This window comes from Trematomus bernacchii, unplaced genomic scaffold, assembly GCF_902827165.1.
Source record: "Trematomus bernacchii unplaced genomic scaffold, fTreBer1.1, whole genome shotgun sequence".
NCBI classification, from domain to species: domain Eukaryota; kingdom Metazoa; phylum Chordata; class Actinopteri; order Perciformes; family Nototheniidae; genus Trematomus; species Trematomus bernacchii.
In genome coordinates, this window is record NW_022987662.1 from 479,730 (window position 1) to 503,048 (window position 23,319).

Here is a 23,319-nt window from a genome sequence, read left to right on the forward strand (position 1 = left end):
CACTACGCAGAACTGTGGAAAGAACTGCATCACGTTAGTTACTCCAAATAATAACCACAAGTTTTAACAGCTGTACTTTGAAGTAGCACCGTCATATTTCATGAATGCAACATTCCTGTTCTTCTCATTAGTCTATTCTGTCATATTATTTTCTGTTCCTCAGTGTCTAGACTAGCCAGTATGGACCAGGCGATCCACAGGCTGGATGTGGGTCACTACACTCTGGATGTAAAAGTCAGTCAGCTAATGGACCGTCTGACCAGGGTGGATGGTAAGACGATCACTCTCTCCCACACATCTTCCAATATAATTTCTCTTCATGGACTTATTTCCCAGTCCAACAATTATTTTCCTTCAGTCAGTTTCATGGTAAAATAGTCATACTGTATGATGATAAATGCATCGCCCATCTCTGCTAAAACGTGAACTATCTGCAGTGAGATGCATCCAAATAGAGTCATCACTGGTGTTGATATTGCCCAAAGTGAAAGAAGCCAGATGAATGAAAACTAAACAATGAATTAAATGTAAGAAAGTTAATGGGCGGAACTACATTTGGTGTCCTCCACACACACACACACACACACACACACACACACACACACACACACACACACACACACACACACACACACACACACACACACCACACACACACACACACACACACACACACCACACACACACCACACACACACACACACACACACACACACACACACACACACACATCACATCACTTCAGGGGTCTTTACATTGACTTACATGCATTTCCTGGAGACTTATCCTGGCCTTAACCATAACCAACACATGCCTAACCCTAACCAAGTCTTCACCCTAAAATGATGTCCCCATAAGGGAGGCGAGTCCCCACACGTGACTGTGTAAGCATATTTAGGTCCCCACAAGGATAGTAATGCTAGGCCACACACACAAACACACACACACACACACACATGCACGCACGCACACACACACACACAAACTTGACCTACATGGCAAACCTCCGCCTCCCTAGGGCAAAAACTGTTGCCACCAAATACTTGGAAAACGTTCTAGTACAGAGCGATCCAGCACCAGACACTTTTTGTGCTTCTATGGACAGTCTTGCAACTAATGTACATTCCCAAAGATATTGAAGTGGACTGTTATTTTGTATATATTGATTGTTGTGTTTTTATCTAATGTGTGCATATGTATAAATGTGCCGGTTGATTGTGTATATATAGGATTTACATACATATTTCTATATATATTTGTATTTTTGTATTCAGGATTGTGGGAAACGGTATTTCGATCTCTCTGTCTGTACACACAAACTGATAAATTGACAATAAAGTTGACTTTGACTTGAGCTATAGAGCAGCTGTTTGCAGTTAATAGGAAGATGCATTTTTCTGACTCTTTTTTTGTGTTTCCCTATCCAATAACATGGCAGCTAGGGTGGAGGAGCTGGAGGACAGCATCGCGGAGGTCTACCAGCACAGCAAGGTTCAACCGCAAAAGAGATGGGAAGATGGAAGGTAATGGAGATATGTTCCTACAAACATGACTCCAAGTTGATGCCACTTCAGAATCAGAATCAGAAATATGCTATTTATCCCGAGGGAAATTAGGTTTTTGAATAAAATAAAATAAAAGACTAAATATAATAAGTTAAAGGTAGGGTAGGTACATTTGAGAAACCGGCTCGAGATACACTTTTTGTTATATTCCATGGAATGCTCTTAACATCCTGATAGCAATGAATATCTGAAGTGCTTTGACAAAAAATACATAAAAAAATGTCATCTGTGGAAGCCGTAATACTGTAAAAAGCACGACCAATCATCTGAGCCGGCCCGACTAAAATAACTGGATGGCCTACCTGCCTGTCAGCCTTCCATCTGTGCACAAACTTATCTCGTGTCCTCATTGGTCATGTGCGCGTTCGTGTGTGTTGGAGGAGGGGCTCTGTAAGGAAGTGGCAGATTTTTTCCGGTTGTGTATTTTCAAATTCTAGCACACTCGAGCTGGTTTCTCAAACTTACCTAACCCACCTTTAATATATAAACATAATAATTAGTAAATGTTCCAATAAAAGATCAAATAAAAAGAATACAATACTATATAAACATAATAAGTATGTAAAGTAATCAACAGTTGGTGTATGCCATCCATACACTTTGTATGGTGATAATGTCAATACTTTGTTTACAAAATGCTGCACTGCCCCCAAGTGGCCCAAAAAGATATTGGCAGGTTTACGTTTGTTTTGGCTCTCATCTTGTTTCTCTTTGCTTCTCAGGCTGTCAGAAGGGACACAGGTTGGGATACAAATGCTATCTCGTGTACAATAGCCTCGAGGACTACGCCTCAGCTTCCAGAAAGTGCCAGGAGCGCGGCGGCCGCATGGCGATGCCCCGAGACCGAAAGGAGCAGGAAGCCCTGGCCGACTACGTGAAGTCCTTCTTCCACCCGGGGAACTGGCCCGTGTGGCTGGGCATCAACGACCTGCGATCTGACGGCCTGTACGTGTTCGATGATGGGTCGAGGGTCTCGTATTTCCAATGGCGGAGACACTTCCTGTCCAGCCAGCCGGACGGAGGGAGGCGGGAAAACTGTGTGGCGATGTCCTCGGACGATGGCGACTGGTGGGACCATTACTGCGATCGCACCATGCACTATATGTGCGAGTTTGATAACAGGGAGGCACTTTAAAATTAACTCTCTTCAAGATTTAAAGGTCACCTATTATGCAAAATCCACTTTGTCATGTCTCTTCTACATCAACATGTGTCCCCTCTTCTTCATGTCTCTTCTTCATCAACATGTGTCCCCTCTGTGTAAAGAGACTCTGAAAGTTTCAGGAAAAAAGATTCTCTCTCTTTTTGTCCTGATCCATTTATATAAAAACCTGTCTGACAATGATCTGATCAGATTTTGGCCACTTTATGATGTCATAACGATGTGTTGTCTTGTGTAACCATTAGCCAATCAGCAACCAAGGTAACCCCCCCCCCCACCCTTATCACCTGAATCTCCTCCTAGAGCACCATTGAGTTCTTTTTAACCAAATATCTCTCAGAGGGGCGTGGGGAGGGGCTCCTTATTTTCATCTAAAGTAACAGACAGAGAATCAGCACTTTTGAAACAGGGCTGAAACAGAGGGGATTATGGGATGATCTGTTTGGTGTTTGGAGCCAAACACTTCAGAGACATGTTCTGTATATATCTGAGACCTATACTATATTGATGAAAAACAGTATAATAGGGGACCTTTAACACCTTACTTTGACCACCAGTCATTTGTTATGAGAAATAAAAGTCCACTCTTTCTTCAAATAACTTATTGCTCTTTGAAAGACACTTCAAACTTGGATTGGTATATGAAAACTAGTGTGTTTAAATAAAAAATATCCAGTATAAATTCATTTGTATTTGCTATAAATGCAGCATTGTTTGATTAGTGTCAGTATCTTTCAGGATAAAAACATTTTCCATGATAACATTTCACTGTATTTAAGTTTTTTGAAGTCAAACACGTGTCTCGCATTTGAGCATTGCTATAAGTAGTGAATACTATTATATTTCTCACGCAGCTTTGGTGACATGAACTTAAACCAATCAGGTGTCTGCTATGATTTCACGCCTAGAAGTCTCAATATTTGTTAAAGGTTTCATGAAAAAACGTAAAAACCTGGAAGCAGTCTTTTCACAATCAGCACAAACTGACCCTTTTGAAGATATAACCAACGTGTGTTTGGGTTTAACAGAAATTAGGGAGTATTTAACTGTTGTTTCTGAATTTTGAAGATGTTTTTAACCGGTCTGGTGGTGGGTGTGATTTCTCTGTTAAACTGCTGATTCTTCAACACCTCTGAGAGCATTTTCAGATTAAGAGTCCTCTTTCAGACACATGATAACCGTACTGTACGTAGATGTATCCAGTCACTGCACGTACAAAAGACAGTTGTACATAAAATGCTGAATGTATACGTTTTCATAAATCTTTACTACAGTTGAACACGTTTTACAGCTTGTTTTTTCTGATCACTCAAGAAAATAGATTTGCTTCCTCAGTAGGGCTTCAAATCTTTCGATACTGTGCCACAAAAAAAATTATTTTCAAGACCAATTCCCTAATATTACTCTCTGATTACTTACTTTGAGATATAGAGATATTGTTCATCCTGATTACAAATCTAACCAGATATTATATTGACTTTCTTTCCTCATTGACACCAAGGCATACAAAGTCACAGCAACATCTGTAATGAAAGATGTATTATTATATTTTCTGGTTTCTGGTTATCAAACCAAAGGATCTGATACCCTGCCATGCATATACTGTAAGAAGCCCTTAGTTGTCACCATGATATTAACAACAAACTAGTCACAGATCATGAACATTAATATTTTATTTATACAATTATATGTGAACAGATTTGTTGTACAGCAGCAATTATTTGTATTGTAATAGCAGATTTATCTAAAAAAGTGTCTGCATTAAAACATTTAATCAGAAATGTTTATTGTTTAAGGCCACATGGAGACACAGGGGGTGTTTCTCAATGTCGAGGACGCTTCCTTGGTAGCACATGTCTTCCGAGTCACTTGCTTCAGAAGCGAGGCAAGAATCCTTCCTAGCCTCGGCAAACGAAGAATGGTGAAACAGGCTAACAGGTGTGCAGGTGTGCGTCATATGCAATTTGGTCTTTGCGCAAAGCATTGTGGGGGATTTTAAGACCGCGGAGGATACACATGTGCAGCCTTGAAAGTTGCTGCACATGGAGGAGCCTTCCTCGACATTGAGAAACACCCACGTACATGAAGAGAGCAGTGATAACGTGATGTTGCAGGTTTTCTGGGTAATGTAGTTTCCCAAAAAATAAAACTCTAGCTGCCACTTAGGGCCGCCGAAATCCAAAGCTGCTCTATGCACCTAACAGAAAAATATATATACTGTCTATCATTCCAGTAAAATTGATAACATCTGTGTTTTTAAACATTAAATTCCATTTACATTATATAAAATTAACTTTATATCAAATTAAACTGTAATCCAGTCGCAGTTCTCATTTAAAAATGCTCCCATCACAACTCTGACACCACAGAGAAGATCAGATGTCTCTGCCTCACTGTTCTGCATCGGTCACATCTCTTCATGGAGTCATGAGAGCGAGTCGTGACGTCATTAACGTGAGACAAAGAGCTGCTCTTCTTCTGTGGTGTCGGTGAGGCGGTAAATTCACATATCTTTTAGTTAGATTAGAGATTAGACTTAGAGGAGCCGGCGGCCTGCAGGATGTCCTCCACACTCGGCCGGTCCATCGGGCTTTTAGACGGGTGACAGAGAAGGACTTTCCCCGCTTCATCCAGCAAGAAGTCTCCTCCCAACTGAAACCATAAAAACAGCTGCTTCATGAAATGCTTTTTATATCAGCGTGTGCTTCAAATGAGTCAATTACATGCAGAGGGAAGTGGTTTCAGATCATTATAAGCAGACCCTGCAGCTCTATAGAGTGCCACAGTGACGCGTCCTAAAACCCGGAAGTAAGTTAGCATTTTACCACGTCCGGTTCTTTCGCCAAAAACAATGGGATTTCTCCATAGGGTTTAGGAAAATAGCTGGAAATAAGGTCTGTGGTTGAGACACATTTAAGAGACGGATCACGTTTTGTTCTACGACATTAAATCCATCAACACTGGTGATTTCTGAAGAGTTGACGTGTCTGAAAAACGATGGTTGTTACCAAGTGGCTGAATAGGACTACAGAAGTTGTCGAGGCCGTTGTACGTCATTACACCGAACACATAAACACTCCCGCTAAGTTTGTTTCCCCCCGTGTTCTGCTTGAAAGCAAGTACCTGCCTCCTGCAAACTGTTCAAACAAACGCTTCAACTTGTACCATTTAGAATCTGTATGTTTGAATATGGATCTTAAGTTGGCGTGACGTTGAAGCAGCGACCCGGCTGTACTGTAGTTCGTTTATAGCATAACGTTAGCATTTTGCTTCTGGTGATTAGATTATAAAATTATAAAAGTAGGGTAGACATGTGGAGATTATCCGGCTGAACAAAACGTGATCCGTCTCTTCAATGTGTCTCAACCACAGACCTTATTTCCAGCTATTTTCCTAAATCCTATGGAGAAATTGCATTGCGTTTTAGTCGAAGGAACCGGAAGGAGTTTACTTCCGGGTTTTAGGACGCGTCACTGTGGCACTATATAGTTTTCTTGCATTTTTTACTAAGATGAATGCGTTTTGAGGCAATAAATGTAGAAATGTGGTTACTCTGTACATTTTCCAGCTGATATGTTTTGAAAATGTTGCTCACAATTCTCACATTCAAGCCAGAAATACATAGAAAACAATATTTTATATGCAATTAATAACGATATGTTTATCTGTAAAAAATAAATACATGTTAAACGGCTAGAATATTCTTTATCGAATGTTTACATGCAGCGCTTCATTTTTCTAAGTACTTTATTTTTTTGTTGAACCTAATTTAGACTGATTTAATTCAAGTAGATCACATTTACCCTCACTACCATTTCCTGTTCTGTTATTAAATGTTGTTTTAACACAAATCAAATATATTGTTTTAGTGGTTTTAACTGCAACCAAGAAGTGTCTTTATTTGTTTTTATCAAGATGGAATAAGACGATAATGGCACTTAATTTAAAAGGATGTTTTTGTAAGTTTCTTCAGGGATTTTCTTGTTGGTCAGGCAATAATAAAGTCTCTCCAGTGGCGAGCCGTCAGGGCCCTCTAGGCCCTCTGTGAGGGCCTAAGATATTCCAAAAAATAATATTTAAAAACATTAAAAAAAATAATATTTTTTTTAAATATATATTTTTTTAATATTATTTTTGTTATATTTTTCATTAGTTTTACCGAAAAGAAACTTGATTTAATTGTATTTAAAATAACATTTCCAAAGAAATAAATCCTTCGAATCTGCCTGTTCATTCTCTGTTTGAATGTGTGGGTTACATGAAAGAAGCTCGCCTGGCCCTCTCTGCGATTCACAGAGGGCCGGCTATAGTAACTGAACGAGAGAGTAATGTCAAATGACAGTACAATTGACCAATCATATCTTCCCTCTAAATGGGTGGGTTTTATTATCGCGGACATTATGACAAGTTCCGCCCGCTGTGAAACTTTTCTTGTTTCCATAGCAACAACAACTTCCTGTCAACAGCGTGAACTCGCCTTCAAAATAAAAGCATGCCAAATTACACTTAAGACATACAACGGCAACGAAAGTAAGAAACACAATGCAATATCATTTTCAATGTCAAAGAACACAAATTGGGTTCACAGGTGTTGTTTTGTGTGGTAGAGGGTCGCTGTCATTGATGTGTTTTGCACCCTGGGCCGTTGTTTTGATATTCCGCTGAAGTATACGCTGTGACGTAATAACTCTTTTTTTTTCTTTTTTCGAGGGAAGGGGTGGGGGTCAGAGGGCCTAGGTATAAAGCTCACGGCTCGCCACTGAGTCTCTCATTTTCTAAAAGGCACAGCCCAGAAAGGGTGAGAAGTTAATAAGCGACCCAGCAGCACATTTTCAATCCCCAGGCGCGTTAATCTACCCAAACATTTCGGCACATTTTTGTGCTGATTCAGGCCTCTTATCTGCACCTCAGTGTCAAAGTGTTCTCTGTGTTGCACAGCTGTACCTGGTAGATGTCCTCCTTCATGTGGGGGGGCATGTCGGGGAAGTCTCTGCCCACGGCTGGGTACTCTGAGTACTGCATCAGGCAGCCGAACCTCATCACCTTCGCGTAGGACGAGCCGAGGCCGAAACTCCTGTAGACCTGAGGCAGAGAGGCAAGGCACGTTTATTGATATAGCACTTTTCAACACAAGGCAACTCAAAGTGCTTTAAGAGACATTAAGAGCATAAAACACATTAAAAAAGCAAAGATAATAAAACTTGAATAACACAGGTTCATGAATAAAAGTTACAGTGCAGTGTGAGATGTGAATAGTTCAATTAAAAGTAGCGGCAAAAAGAAAAGTCTTCAGCCTGGATTTAAAAGTAGTCAGAGTTGCAGCGGACCTCCTCTGGGAGTTTGTTCCAGATATTTGACAATACCCCGAACCAAATTCTCACATTCCTCTACCCCTAGTCTTCCCGTGAAATTATAGTTATTTTGACAGTTTTCAAACCTTTTTATATTCCTTTCATCCTTCTCTTTCATCCATGTTGCATCCCCAGACAACACAGTTTCCTGTTTTACTGTTACCTGAACCCATCTTTGACCTTTGAACCACTTTTCTTTTCAATTCCCAGATTTAGGATTATTTAATAGAACATATATTATATATTATTTCAGCAGGAACACATGATGGCAGCTTCATTCACTCATGAGCAAAGAGAGAAGAACATCCTCTGTGGATACTGTGATATAAAAAGTGCTTCTGTGACATTTGGAAAATATTCTGTCTACATATTTGGTAGATTGCCCCTCGTTTTCATCTCACATCTGCTAACATCTGCTAACATCTGGCGGTTGGCTTTTCAGGATAAATGTTTTCAAAGCTTGTACTCACTCTGCTTTCAGGACAAATCATCAGCTGCTAAATCCTCTGTTCCCATCAGCCTCTCTGACACAGATATAATCTTCTTTAACCGGTTTTATTTTATTTTTGGGAATGGTAAATGGACTGTACTTATATAGCGCTTTATCCAGTCTTTAAGACCCCTCAAAGCGCTTTACATACTACATGTCGTTCACCCATTCCTACAGAGCAGTGTACCTTACTCTAGGACCTAACATTCACACACATTCACACACCGTTGGCCATGCCATGGGGAGCAACTCAGGGTTAAGTATCTTGCCCAAGGATACATCGATATGTTGACTGCACGGGCTGGGATCGAACCCACAACCTTCTGGTTGAAAGACGACCGTACTCCCTCTCAGCCACAGTCGCCCAAAGCAAATCCTAGTTTTTTCTAAATCCCTTAAAGGTCCCCTATTATACTGTTTCTCATCAATATATTATAGGTCTCAGATATATACAGAACATGTCTCTGAAGTGTTTGGCTCCAAACACCAAACAGATCATTGCAGCATTACCCATAATCCCCTCTGTTTCAGCCCTGTTTCCAAAGTGCTGATTCTCTGTCTGTTACTTTAGATGAAAATAAGGAGCCCCTCCCCACGCCCCTCTGAGAGATATTTGGTTAAAAAGAACACAATGGTGCTCTAGGAGGAGATTCAGGTGATAAGGTGTGGGGGGGGGGGGTTACCTTGGTTGCTGATTGGCTAATGGTTACACAAGACAAAACATCGTTATGACATCATAAAGTGGCCAAAATCTGATCAGCTCATTTTCAGACAGGTTTTTATAGAAATGGATCAGGACAAAAAGAGAGAGAATCTTTGTTCCTGAAACTTTCAGAGTCTCTTTCCACAGAGGGGACACATGTTGATGTAGAAGAGACATGAAGAAGAGGGGACACATGTTGATGTAGAAGAGACATGAAGAAGAGGGGACACATGTTGATGTAGAAGAGACATGAAGAAGAGGGGACACATGTTGATGTAGAAGAGACATGAAGAAGAGGGGACACATGTTGATGTAGAAGAGACATGAGAAGAGGGGACACATGTTGATGTAGAAGAGACATGAAGAAGAGGGGACACATGTTGATGTAGAAGAGACATGAAGAAGAGGGGGACACATGTTGATGTAGAAGAGACATGAAGAAGAGGGGACACATGCTGATGTAGAAGAGACATGAAGAAGAGGGGACACATGTTGATGTAGAAGAGACATGAAGAAGAGGGGACACATGTTGATGTAGAAGAGACATGGAGAAGTGAATTTTGCATAATAGGTGACCTTTAGTATTTCTACTATGCTCTTCGTTTAAAGTGGATATGGGTGAAATCTGTATATAGACTGTATGTATATATAAAAAAAGACCCAGATCCTGACCTTCCTCTGTGTATCCAGCAGCATGTCGAAGGTAGATCCAGTCTGCTCCCTCCACATCTGAGCTCCCTGCAAACCTCCGAAAGCAACGACCACGACCCGCACTGACCGAGCCTCCAGGACAGCCTGCAGCCACAGCATCAAAAACATGTATATTTGGCTTTTAAAGGATCTGTTATTCTCACTTTTCCACATTTCTGTGTAACTGCAAGTCATTTATTTGTAGGAAAGCTAATGGGTCGTGGCTGCAATGCCTTGGGAAAATGTTGGAACCTTTTGAAGCCAGAAAAAACACTTCAGGAATGCATGTGTTTAAAGGAATATTTCAAAAATATATGGGCAGATATTGATTGTATATATGGGCAGATATTGATTGTATATATGGGCAGATAAATCCTTATGAAGTTTGGGGATTTCTTTTGTATTTGTTTTGAAAACGATTCAATGCTTTGTTTAAAAGACAGTGACACCTGGTGGCTTCGAACGGTAAAGCAGATCTTCAAGAGTGGCCAAAGCACTAAAACACCTCTCTGATTTTAATAGTTTTATTCTTATATGTGTTTAATAAAAGTCCAAATATATATAAAATACTACGGTTCCAAGATGTGACATTACACATATGTTGATAGAGATTGCTAACTTATTTCATTTTGCTTTGGATAAGAGCATCGGCTAAATTAAATGGAATAATAATGATATCATTGTTTGTATTCGTTTTTGTAAAATGGCAAGAAGGGGAAAGGTAGGAGGAGGTGGTCTTTATTTATCTGAATTTACATTTGTATAATTTGTGCTATCTTGTAAAGACAACTTGAAAATATACGTGTTTTCTTTACCAGTCTGTCCTTCAGCTCGGCCACGTGGTCTCGTCACGGCAGTCATCCGTAATGTCTGATGAGAACCAGCAGGGTCTTCTCCCCCCGACCCAGGAACTGACCCAGAGTCACACTCCTGAGAACAACAAAAAACGTCAATATGGCCACGAGGATGGTTTGAATGTGTCCTTTTTTGGCTCATTTTGGCTCAATGTCTTCTTCAGTGCTTTCAACAAGAAGCCCCTCAAAGACCCTCGATTCTGGCTGTGTATGTCATCTTTGTGGTCTTTGCTGTGATCTTTTATATTTCCTGACCCCAGCACCATAGGACAAAAAACTTAACCCTCCAAAAGTTACCACTATCTGCAGGAATCTGATGAACTGATGTTTTCAGAGAGAAAGTGGCTTTTCAGGGAATTTGTAAATGTAGTGCACACTGGGTATTTGTATTTGTTTACACAGATGTCTTCCTTGCTGTTTAAGGGGAATGATGCCTCCTGCTGTTTATGAGTAACATTGCATTGCACATTTTAGACTGATGAGCAAAATGTGCCTTTTATATAGTGAGTAATTTAAAATTGAATTATTTGTACCTTTAAAAAAATAATAAAACGTCAATATGGCATGTATTTAATCTAGTCCGACATATAACAGTGTTTCAGTATTAACAGTAAGAGGCGATAAGAGCATCAACAATAGAGAGGTTCAGTTTGTGAACTCACTCTCCGCTGCGCCCGTCAGTGAAGGCCGTGTCGGGGCTCAGGCTGGCGGCCATCTTTCCTCCTGACAGCTGTCTGTCTGTCGTCTGCAGGCCTCTGTCCACGCTCTCCAGGAAGGAGTCCCACTCTGACTGTGCACACACACACACACACACACACACACACACACACACACACACACACACACACACACACACACACACACACACACACACACACACACACACACACAACACACACACACACACACACACACACACACACACACACACACACACGCACGCACACACACACACACACACACACACACACACACACACACACACACACACACACACACAGGTTATAGCCAGATACCAGTATGTCTAGTCATTCGTACTGATAAAAACAATAACTAATAACAAGTCACACTGTATCTTTTTTTGCATTTTAATAAATACAAAAAAATGCAACTACTTTGCACACTTGTCTTATGTATTCAATATCCTATGTTAATATTAATATTAATATAGCACTTGGTATATCTATAATTTATCCCAACTTATTTCTTTAGATTTTATTCTAAAGATATTCACCTGTTGATATGTATACTTAGTGTTTATTTTCTATTTATTTCTTGCTGTACAATCTATCTATTTATGTATATGTGTCTATGTATCTTGTTTATAAAAGAATAATTAGTACATGCAGTTAAAACTGGGTCTATGAATCTGATTGTAACCTGATGAATATAGTACATAATATGCACAATACTGTATATATTTCAAATAAATACAAAGCCCAAAAAGCTTCACTCATACAGACCTCCAGCTGCAGAAGCTCCTCCACCTTATCTCTCACTGTGGCATTGCTGAAAAAATACAAAGTTTTATTGACAAAACAGGCGCCACCCAACTTTAAACAAAAGAAAAGTAATTGATTAACGACTGTAAGTCAATCTTAGCGTGGGAATAAGTATCGTCCATTGGCAGGTGTTTTTATGATGATTTACCACAGGGTTTTTTGTGGAGTCTAGACTTTGGATCGGTTAGGGTGGAGCTCAGTGTCAGGATGGGACGTGTGTAACATTTGCCTGATAAATTCAGACTATCATGGAACATACAGTATTGTAATAGTTGCTGGAGGCAATGAGGACATTCCTGTAAAGGGATGATAGAAAACCTGTAAAAACCTGTAGTAACCCCTAAAAGACCCAAATTACACACACACCATAAAGCTGTATGGAAATTCATTTGTCAAATGAAAGACAAAAAGACACAAATGTGTTTCTTTATTATCACTTTTATCATCATTCTGGTTATATGTACAGTGGTGGAAAAGACACTGTAACACTGTAAGATACTCCAAGTAAAAGTACTGCATTGAGAATGATACTTAAGTAAAAGTATTTGAAAATGTACTTAAAGTATGAGTATTACAATGACTCGTTGCAGAACAATTCTTAAAAGGGGCCCCGTTATGCTTTTTGGGGTTTTCCCTTTCCTATAGTGTGTTATAAAGGATTTTGTTTGCATGTAAAAGGTCTGCAAATGATAAAATCCCTGTGTTCCCCATTCATACATTTAAATACTTAAAAAGGACAATTTGAGAAGCTGAAGCTGTGAAATGTTTTTACGCAAAAAAATTGCTGCCTCATCAACCCACTCATTGTAACAGGTGCTTAAACTTACTTTTGGTAATGTAATTTTAAAAGTGTTTCATACGTTTTGTGTCTAAACATGTCACTAGTAACTAATGCTGTAATTAAATACAGTGAAGTAAAAACTGCAATTTTCCGCTTTGAATTGTAGTGAGGTAGAAAGTGCTGCAAAAATAAAATAAAGCACCAGTAGTGTACTTAAAGGTCCCCTATTATACTGTTTTTCATCAATATATTATAGGTCTCAGATATATACAAAACATGTCTCTGAAGTGTTTGGCTCCAAACACCAAACAGATCATTGCAGCATTCCATAATCCCCTCTGTTTCAGCCCTGTTTCAAAAGTGCTGATTCTCTGTCTGTTACTTTAGATGAAAATAAGGAGCCCCTCCCCACGCCCCTCTGAGAGATATTTGGTTACAAAGAACTCAATGGTGCTCTAGGAGGAGATTCAGGTGATAAGTTGGTTGCTGATTGGCTAATGGTTACACAAGCCAAAACATCGTTATGACATCATAAACATGTTGATGTAGAAGAGACATGAACAAGTGGATTTTGCATAATAGGTGACCTTTAAGTACAGTACTTGAGTAAATGTACTTAGTTACTTTTTCCACCACTGGTTATATACTCGTACTTACTGATAAAACTTCTTCCATATGGCCTCTGCCTCGCTCCTCTTCTTCACTCCGAGGCTGCACAACAGCAACAACACAAACAATTATAATAATACAATGATTATAATTGAATAAATCACACTTAATTCTACTTATGAATGTTTCTGCAGGTGCTGTGATCTCCTCACCTTTTGTAGAAGTCTGCTCCGGCTGTGATCAGGCCGAATAAAATGGAGATCTTATGGGGGACGAACTTCTCCAGAGACTCTGCAGGAGAACAAAGGGGACACAGTGTTTGGTCGGGCTGCTTTGTGCAATGTCACTGTGTTGGCAATAATGCATGACAAGGATTACATTTCAACACCTTCAATCCAGACCTGATCACACTGATCTGCTTTAACAACTAATGAGGAGAATGGGTTGTAGCCAGCCTTTAAATATTCAAAAGGAAACCTGTGAATTATAATTAATAATGTAATAATATGTTATAAACAGAGTGGTAACGAATGTCAATGTAGCTCAAAACTGGTTTATTTCAACTAGATTTGCCATTGTATCTGAAGTTATAATTATGCAACTACTGAATTAATTACATTTCTTGCACTTTGATGCTTTTTGCTTGTTGGGAAAACAAATTAATTACAAAAACAAACAGATCGTTGTATCTGAACTATCTCTTTTTGAATTATTAATGGTTTACAGTTTTTTTTATTCATTACGAATAGATTTAATGAAGTAATGGCCATCTACCCACGGACTTCAACTACATTTCTTGCATTTTAAAACTTTTATGCTTCTTGTATACCAATATAAATGAAACAATAATTAACTAATCATAAAACCCGAACTTATATTACCTCTTCTTTAATTCGGCGTGACTAAAAGCTATTTAAGAACACACATTATAGTAAAATATTTTCTTTTAGTATTGATTCACGTGCTTCCTTCTGTCTAAAGCAGCGTTATAAAAGCATAGAATAAGGTGCTTTTTGGTGTTTTATGTGAGCCGAATTATTCATAAAACGAAAATAATACACTCTACATTAACATAAGTCAAATTAAAGTGGTGTCTACTTTTCTTGGCATAAAACAATTTAAAATGTCCAAAATGCAAATGGAGTATTGCCTCTCTTACCTGCTGCTTCCTTCCGGGCTGTCTGCAGCAGAACTTCGCTCAGGTTGAGCAGTAAACTGAGAGCACAGGTTAAAGTGTCCTCAGAGACAGACACGTCCTCAGCCATGGTCCCCGGCTCTCCTATCCTCTGCTCTCACACACCGACAGTAACGGGACAACCCATGTGAGCTACAAGTGTATGTTGAGAGACCACGTGACCTCGTGACGTGGGTTTAAAGCATAGACTGTATGTTTAAAGCTTTATATATAGTCTATGGTTTAAAGCCATACCGTGCAGTCAATGGCCTGACTGTTGCAACACTGAGGGGTTTCTCAATTTTGGGGGAAATGTCACATTCACAAGAAGAAATGGACTGACTCTGAACCAAATTGTGGTCCTTTTTACGTAGAATTACACCACAATTAAAAAATAAAGATGTATAAATTAAGGACATCTAAACAAAATGTGTATTTAATATTTTACTTGAAATGTCACCTTTTATTTGTATCACTATCTTTTCCTTTATCTCTTTATTTACCTACTTTATTTGTGTATCTGTATATGCTGTGTGTATATAATGTATGATGTAAATATATAAATTTTGTTGAATAAAGGGGGGGAAAGTAGTAGTTTTAAGTTAGATATTTAGGTTTCTTTCTCAGTTCAACCTGAGTGTCACCATTCACATACCGAATGTCCACAATACACTGTTCAATTGTACATCTGTTTTAGTCATCATATTAAAAAGTGTATACATTCCTTACGTATACAGTATTTGATCTACTCAAAAGCATAGGTGTAGTTTTTTTTAACTACTTGAACTTTTTTTTTGGCATTTTAAGCTATTAAACATGCGAGTAAAATCAATGTGTCCTTTGTGTCTTGTGTATGTTTTTGTCATTTAGTCAGGGGCGCTCCTTGCGAACAGGCAAGGCAGGCAACTGCTTGGGGCCCCGGACCAGAAGGGGGCCCCCAAAGAAGGTAGATTAAGAAGGTCCACAGCAACGACAACATGAAACACCCTTTAATTTACTGCAACATGTCGGGAAACACCCTCAAGGCGGCCCCATGTATAGCGTGCCGTAAAATGCTGCTTCTTATCTTAAGTTGTGTTGCCTTGCTCTGCTCCGGGGGGGGGGGGGATGCTGTCGGCTGAGCGTGGTGATGAAAAGCTGGTTCGAGGGGCCCCCAGTGAATGTTTGCCTAGGGCCCCCACCGACTCTAGGATCGCCACTGCATTTAGTCAAATTACAATAAAGCTATTAAACAGAAATCTAGATGAAAATATTAAAATTAAAATGTATTATATAAAATAGAAGAAGCACCAACATCAATGTGTGTCCTTATCAGTGTTGTGCTACATGTATTACATTAAATCCATTGGGAAAGGACTATAAGTATTGTATCACATGCAAGAAACACAGAGCCTGTTCACATTATCAATCAGTTTTATTGACTGCTGAACATTCAATCACCCGTTCAATGGAAACAAATCAAAAATCCCTCCTTCAAGTTTTAAAAACCCACCATAGCACTGAATGACTGGGTCACAGTGCAAAGATAAAGAAGACAAAAAGACGAGCAGTTAGCACAATCATTGATATAAGAAAGCCGACCGTCAACAATGCTGGAAATAAATTAGATATGCCATGAAACAGATCAGTTTGTTCTGTGTGGATCTAATGAAATGCTGAATGTAGGGAAGCTGCCATTCAATTAAGAAGTCCTGCAGCGTTGAGACGACTTTCAGTGACGACACTCTCATTCAATCATTAGGCGCTTTCACACCGCAGTACTTTTCCCACAAAGGTTCATGAGAACTTAGTTAATGAGAACTCTTTAGTTCTCATGAACTAAGTACAGATCGCGTTCACACCGGAATAAGTCCCTGGGGGAGGATTAGGCAAATGAAGCCGCTGACGTCACTTCTTCTTCTTCTGCTTTGGGTTTACTGGCAGGCCGCAAACAACTTCACGGCGTATACTGCCACCCGGAGTCCCCGGAGTTGGGGACTGGCTTCAGTAGAAGCTGCTGGGACTCCCCGCAGCTTCTACTGAAGCCTTCCGAGTAAATCGCCAGAACGCCGACACCTCCTCATCACTCCACCGCTCCCATGTTTTCTTTTGTGTTGCCATAAGTTAGTCTCTCTGTGTTTGTGCGCTGGGCTAATGCTAATGCTAATAATGCTAATGCGAGGATAATAAAATGGCGGCTTCACAAAACTTTTAGGGAGTTTTACGCGGCGTGGTTTGCAATCCGCCCAGCCAATCAGAAATAGGAACCTTTTTCTCCCACGAAAGTAAAAAGGTTCTCATGAACTAATTTTAGTTCCGGATTTTTTTGGTGTGAACGCAACATTTCGGAACTATATCGGAACTAAAGTGGGAAAAGTACTGCGGTGTGAACGCGCCTAAGAGTAAGGACATTTGTTGAGACTTGTTCCAAAAAAACGGAATACTTTCAGATATCTGATGAGAAGATTACTAATAACCTGCTGAGCTCGTTTCCTCCCTAACTGACATAGGACATACAACCTCAATATCACACAAATATGTCTGTTTCATAGGGTTGTAAACATCAGATCCCATTCAGAATAATAATACAATTATTTCCCCTTTTTATCTCAAATTAAAAACAAAACAACAGCATCAGGTTTCTTATTTGTAGCGATAGGTTCAATTTCCATGAGAGTGTTTTTAGTTTTGTAAAGCCAGAATTAAACTAATAAAGTTCCACTAAAGAGAATACCAAACAGTGGTACATATTTGGAAATGATCAGACAATTAAATGTGTCCAAAACCGGTTAATTCTTTTTAATCTGGCCAGGTTTTCCCCAGATATCTGTGATCTAGAAAAGACAGAAATTGTACCACATTGTCTTTTTTTACACACAGTATTTTTAAGACTTTTGGAGCTCTTTTCTCCCAAAGTAATGCTCTTATAGAACAGCTTGTGACGGCACATTTAATCCACGAGGGCAAAAGAAAATCCGGAGATGTGAGAGACACAGATGGCATCCAGTTCAAGAAGGGAATGATAGCAAAGACGATGACAGTGTGTTTACCGCCATCTTTAATTAATCCTTTACGAGACCCAGCAGTCAGAGGAGTCAGAGAAGATTCAGGAGTCTATTCGTGTTGCTCACATTTGGATTCTTTAATACTTATCTTACTTTTAAAAAGGGACATTTACTGCTTCAGAGCTTTTCAAGTCAGACTACTATATAATAACCTTACTCATATTTATTTTTGGTATGAGACATATAACTGAACGCAGCTTATTATGCTTTTTTAAAAAGTCTTTCCACCACAGCACATCGCTTAGAGACGTGACGCTAAAACTCAAAATAATAAAAGTATTATATCCAAAAAAACAATGGTGGCTGTTTTTGTTGGTGTATCTTTCTCTTTTCATCAATATGCTGCTTGTCTTATTATATTTATGAATTTATATTTAATTGTATTAAGTATAAACACATTTATTTTTATCAATTTCTGTTGAATTTTCTTATATTTTGAAGATCCTTTCTTTTCATTTTTGCGATTTATTTATTTAATATCATGTTCCAATCTTAAAAACATTTAATATTATCTGTGGTATATTTGTAAATGTACATTAACACCATTTTATAAATATTTCAAATAAATGGACACAACTGTATAGAAGTCTTCTTTCGCTAAAAATATTTATAACAATTTTGAATTCTTTATTTTCGCATTAATAAAATTGAGTTTTCTTCCATTTCTCTGCTGTGTCGAATCCTAAATGTAGTATTGAAATTTAACAAAATGATTTAAAATATAAAGAAATCGGTACTCTGAACTTCACATTGTCCAAAATCAAGTTTATTCTTTCCTTAAACTCAAATAATTCACGTTATCATGACGTAAAACTCAGAAAAACCATATTTTTGAAGCGGTTTTCCTTCGACAAATCATTGAGGACTTTATGCCTCTCTGAACATTCTCTGAAATCCTCTGACTCTCGCTCTGATAGTCGTTCAGCAGCCAACCCCTCTTACCACCAACCCTTTTATTGGTCACGCTAAAAGAAAGCGGGGTTCAATCCCCCCCGATAAGACATAAGCGACACTTCCTGCGAGTGTCGAGAAAAAACAAAATAAAAAAAAGAGAGACTGCTTCAAGTATCCAGAGTGGAATTCAAAAGCCCTGAAGGTTTTTCTTTCATCATTTTACTTTCCGTAGATCCCGAAACTATTTCTCTGCTGATAGGCTGGAGTGTGTGTGTGTGTGTGTGTGTGCAGTAGTGGTTAAGAAAATGTGTTTTAAAAGGCCAATAAGATATGAATGTAATAAAAAAAACACGTTAGACGCCAAATTAACATCCAATTTGAAGTTTAAATTCAAAAACGCTTAGATGTATTAATTTAATAACCATGACTTGTTCCTGCTGAGATGGAGGACTGTGTGTTGTGTGTGTTTTGTGTGTTTCAGTGTAAAGCAGAGAAACAGACGCGGGTGGACAGAATCCGTTCTGCATCCCAAACTAAGACACGTTCTCCGTCACCTTCACCCCAACAGCTGGAGTGTGTGAATATTGGGACTGAAACAAGGTAGCACCAAAATATTTCATTATGTTTTTGTACCTGAACTAAATCCGAATCGATTTGAAACTGTATAAACGTGACATACTGTCCAATTAAAAGGGACAAGTCAAGCGAAAAACTAATATTTTTCCTCTTACCTGTTCTATTTCGCAAATATAGGTTGTAGTTCGGGTGTGTTGCGAAATGTTTGAGATACTGATCATAGAGATGTCTGCCTTGTCTATAACATAATGGCTCACTGTGCCAAAGAAACATGTGAGAAACTCAACAGCCTCATGGTGAGCGTTATTTCCTTCCTTCGGGGCAATGATACTCCTGGCAGGTGGTGTACTGTAGAAATAAAACAGTTCCTCCAACAAGGTCACTGGAAGGTCATTCCTGTGGAGTTTAAACAAATCTTTGGACTCATTAAGCTCAACAAACAGAATGCCATGTTGGTTTTTTTTATATCAAAAATAAGGCAGACATCTCTATGGTGAATGTTCTCTAAAACGCTGTGACAAAACAATATAAATTGACTACAGCTAAGAGGAAAAATGTGTAGTTTCACGTGAACATGTTGACACAAGCATCTGAACAAAGTGTCCTGCGTGCCAAATAAATGTTCAAATGTAATGAAAACATTGCGTGTACCTGCTGGATACAATTATGCACGTTTACACCTTAAAATGTGTGTATAAGGGAGGATTATTGAGTCGGAAGTCATTGTATACCAAATAAGATATATTTCAGCTTTCCACAAACCAAAGAAAAGGCAATGTTTTCTCAGAGGAAAGGTCTTTTTTTTAAATACACGTTTTCAATTTGTATTATCTTAGTTTTTAGCCAAGCCCAATAGACCTGGTTCCCAAATGTGTCGAATAAACAATATGAATTTAAAATGTAGGGAATGACCGTTAGAGCTCAGATGCTTTTGGGGTTTAGTTTGGGATGCAGAAGAAGACGGCCCTTTGTCCTGCTCAGTGCAGCAGCTCCGTTTTTAAGACAGAACAGACTCCTGAAGTTTTGTTAGGACTTCTTGGGACAGTGTGAGGATGAGTCTGTGTTGAGAACCTCGATCATCGTTCTGCTGGACGGGAACGTCTCTGCTACAGAAGGAAGACTCTGGTACCAAACTGGTAAACTGTTGAAGGAGACAGAAAATATGAATGTACCGCACTGAAGAGTATTTATAAATAAAGGAAAGGTTTTGTCTCGTTACCTCATGAGGTTCATCCAGTTCTTGGCTGTTTTACTGAAGCTTTCTGGACTGGGTGTTGTCATGGCTTCAAAATCCACCAGCTGAAACGATGTTTAACAAACTGTTAGAGGACAAAGTCTGTACATGTCAAAAAAACATCTGATACTAAGCGTTTTTCAAAACTAAACATGGCACTTATGTAAAAAAAACTCTTCAGAATAGAAAATAAATATATCAGGGGTGTCAAACTCAAATACACAGTGGGCCAAAATTAAAACATCGGTACTAGTGGAGGGCCGGACTGGTTCAATGTTTATTGCAGAACTTATTGAAATGAACTTATTGCACATATTAAACCTGGAACTAACAAAGCTTAAATTATTGCCTATAAAAACATCATTAAACATTAAATAATCAGTTGCATTCATTTCTTATGGCTCTATCTGCAGCTTTTCCAGACTCATTTCTTATGAGTACATTTTTCCACAGGCCAACAACAGCTTCAAAAAAACTATTTCCCTCAAAGAGAAAACCAAACATGCCCTGTTGTCGTGAGAGAAAAAGTGCAGAAGGAAACATCCATTGAAAGTCAGTGTGCTGCTCTGTGATGCTAGTTCAAGCCAGATACTTGGCATCTCATCTTGGGTGCAAGTTCATCAATGTTTGGGGTCAGGCTCTGAGCTGAGGAGACCCTCAGGATGGAGTGAAGGCGTGCGTGCAATATACCGGCAGGCCAGATCTAATAGTAATTAGAAATTATCCTGCGGGCCGAAATTAAATCCACCAAGGGCCTGATTTGGCCCCCGGGCCTTGAGTTTGACACATGTGGGCTAGACAGTAGCTGCCGGGTCCCGCATGAGCTCAGCCCCCTCCTTTTTTTTCTTTATCAATTCTTTTTTTTTAAAGCTTTATACCCCAAATCAGCACTTTTGAAACAGGAAGTGAAATAGAGGGATATGAGGCATGGCTAGAATGGGTGATCTGTTTGGTATTTTGAGCAAAACACTTCATAGACAGGTTTTATATATTTTTATATATATCTGAGACCTATGCTATTGCCTAAAAATAACATGATAGGTGACCTTTAATTATAGACTTCTCAAACTGACAGCAAGCAATTTGAGGCAGATAATTAGCGGTGATTAGGCTGACTAAGACACACCTTGCTCTGCGGAGAGCTGGAGATGTCTGCCAACCTTTTTCTTTTATCAACTCTGCGTTGTTATCTTTATTGGCTTTTATCTCGCAGATGATTCTTAACTCATTTGTAATTGTCACTGTTTCCTTGATTATACTCAATCTTATTTCCTCTGATTTTAATCTTTATCTCTACCATTTGCTGCAGGCAGTTTGCTGCTTTTTTTCTCTTATCATGTTCTTATCTATACTGTAATCTTCCTCTCCACAGTGTGTTTCTTTGGGCTACTGTAGCTCCATGCTTCCAGCCTCTGTAATCTTTTTGTTTGCAGATTCGCTGCAGAAACCCACTTTAAGCAGCCATAGATGTCATATGTTGATCATTGTGCATGCAGCTCTGCTCTTTAGGGACTTTTGTATTAGCATTTCCATTCGCTATGGTCAATATTTCCCACAATGGAGTGTATTGTTCATTGTGTGCATGTGAATCAGAGGAGTTTGGGGATTTGGAGCTGAATGGTGCAGAATGTATTTCAGGGATTATTGATAAGTATGTAGAGATGCTATTGACATTTATAATGAAGACAAGAACTTTGCATTTTATTGTATTGCCTTTTTTTAATGAGGGCACCAACTTAGAATTATTTATCGATCTCCAAAACTTCTCACGATATAAACCCTCCTCCTCGTCCTCGTTGTGCTGCTCCGTCTCTCTCAGGCTCTTTCTTTAGATTAAAGTTTGGCTCGGTCTTGTTTGGGATGCACGCTACGAGTTTTCCCCGAGTCCTTCTTTCCAAACCCTTTCTGCTGTCAGACAGAGAGGCTGCAGAGAGAATAATAATTCCCATTCACACTCCTCGTTGGAAAAACACAAAGCCCTGCACAGACTCAGGGTTACCTTCTCCCCTCATTGCATCCCATCCGCGAATTTGTTGAGCAAAATCTAGAGTTGGTTTCCTGATCCCCGTAAATCCCAAAGTATCCCGGGTCTGCTGGTACATAAAGTCACCTCATGGCAACAGACAGCAGACAGGATCATAGTGGAAAGGACTGAGGCTTAACTCTCCGTATTATAAAGAAAATTGACCTTAGACACATGTGAAATAGATGATCTGTCAATTACACAGTTACCCAATGACCCACTTTAAGAGTTACATGATAAAGAAGAATCAAGAGCCGTACACAATAAGTCACCAGATCCACCAATCAGGAGGAGACAGCCACGGCATTGCCGTTCGAAAGCGCTGGAGACGTTGTAGTACATATGCCAGGCCTGTAGGTGGTGCTGTTGCTCACTGAATCAGCCCTTGCTAAAACAGAGCTAAAAAATGTCAAATTGAGCGAAATGAGGCATGGCTAAAATGCATGATCTGTTTGGTATTTTGAAAAAAAAAAAGTATAAATATGCCTAATATAGGTATGGTCCTACACTATATTATTCAAATATAGCATGATAGGTCCACTTTAAAATAAACAACTTTTGTAAAAGATTCCAAAAGTCTTGCCCTTCGTTTGTAGCACAGATTAGGACGGATAATGCATCTCGATAACTATGATATTTAAACTCTGAGAAGACTTCACTCATTATT

At 39.1% G+C, this 23,319-nt stretch overlaps 3 protein-coding genes across 4 annotated transcripts in view; 1 reads left to right on the plus strand and 2 right to left on the minus strand.

Moving 5' to 3' along the window:
• Positions 1 to 163: 163 nt before the first annotated feature.
• On the plus strand, positions 164 to 2,790 carry clec11a (C-type lectin domain containing 11A; the record flags this gene model as incomplete). The annotated part of the gene is given in 4 exon segments (XM_034135693.1): positions 164 to 271; positions 1,439 to 1,491; positions 1,493 to 1,523; positions 2,288 to 2,790. Coding segments are annotated over 4 exon segments (605 nt in total), but the record flags the coding sequence as incomplete, so codon positions are not given.
• A 1,592-nt stretch (positions 2,791 to 4,382) lies between these two features.
• Positions 4,383 to 15,029, minus strand: selenol (selenoprotein L). Its single transcript, XM_034135448.1, has 9 exons — positions 14,867 to 15,029; positions 13,920 to 13,998; positions 13,756 to 13,809; positions 12,279 to 12,324; positions 11,478 to 11,605; positions 10,777 to 10,891; positions 9,944 to 10,066; positions 7,672 to 7,809; positions 4,383 to 5,379 (listed from the first exon to the last, which is right to left on the minus strand). The coding sequence occupies exons 1-9, from the start codon at positions 14,970 to 14,972 to the stop codon at positions 5,251 to 5,253; spliced, it is 918 nt and encodes a 305-aa protein (XP_033991339.1). The 5' UTR covers positions 14,973 to 15,029; the 3' UTR covers positions 4,383 to 5,250.
• Positions 15,030 to 18,669: 3,640 nt separating this feature from the next.
• ttc13 (tetratricopeptide repeat domain 13) overlaps positions 18,670 to 23,319 on the minus strand; it is a 28,859-nt gene continuing 24,209 nt past the window's right edge. For both annotated transcript variants that reach the window (XM_034135526.1, XM_034135525.1), the window contains exons 22-23: positions 20,615 to 20,694; positions 18,670 to 20,536 (exon numbers count right to left, since the gene is read on the minus strand). In XM_034135526.1, coding sequence (XP_033991417.1) covers positions 20,422 to 20,536; positions 20,615 to 20,694 — 195 coding nt within the window. In that variant the 3' untranslated portion in view covers positions 18,670 to 20,421. The remainder of the gene's footprint in view (positions 20,537 to 20,614; positions 20,695 to 23,319) is intronic.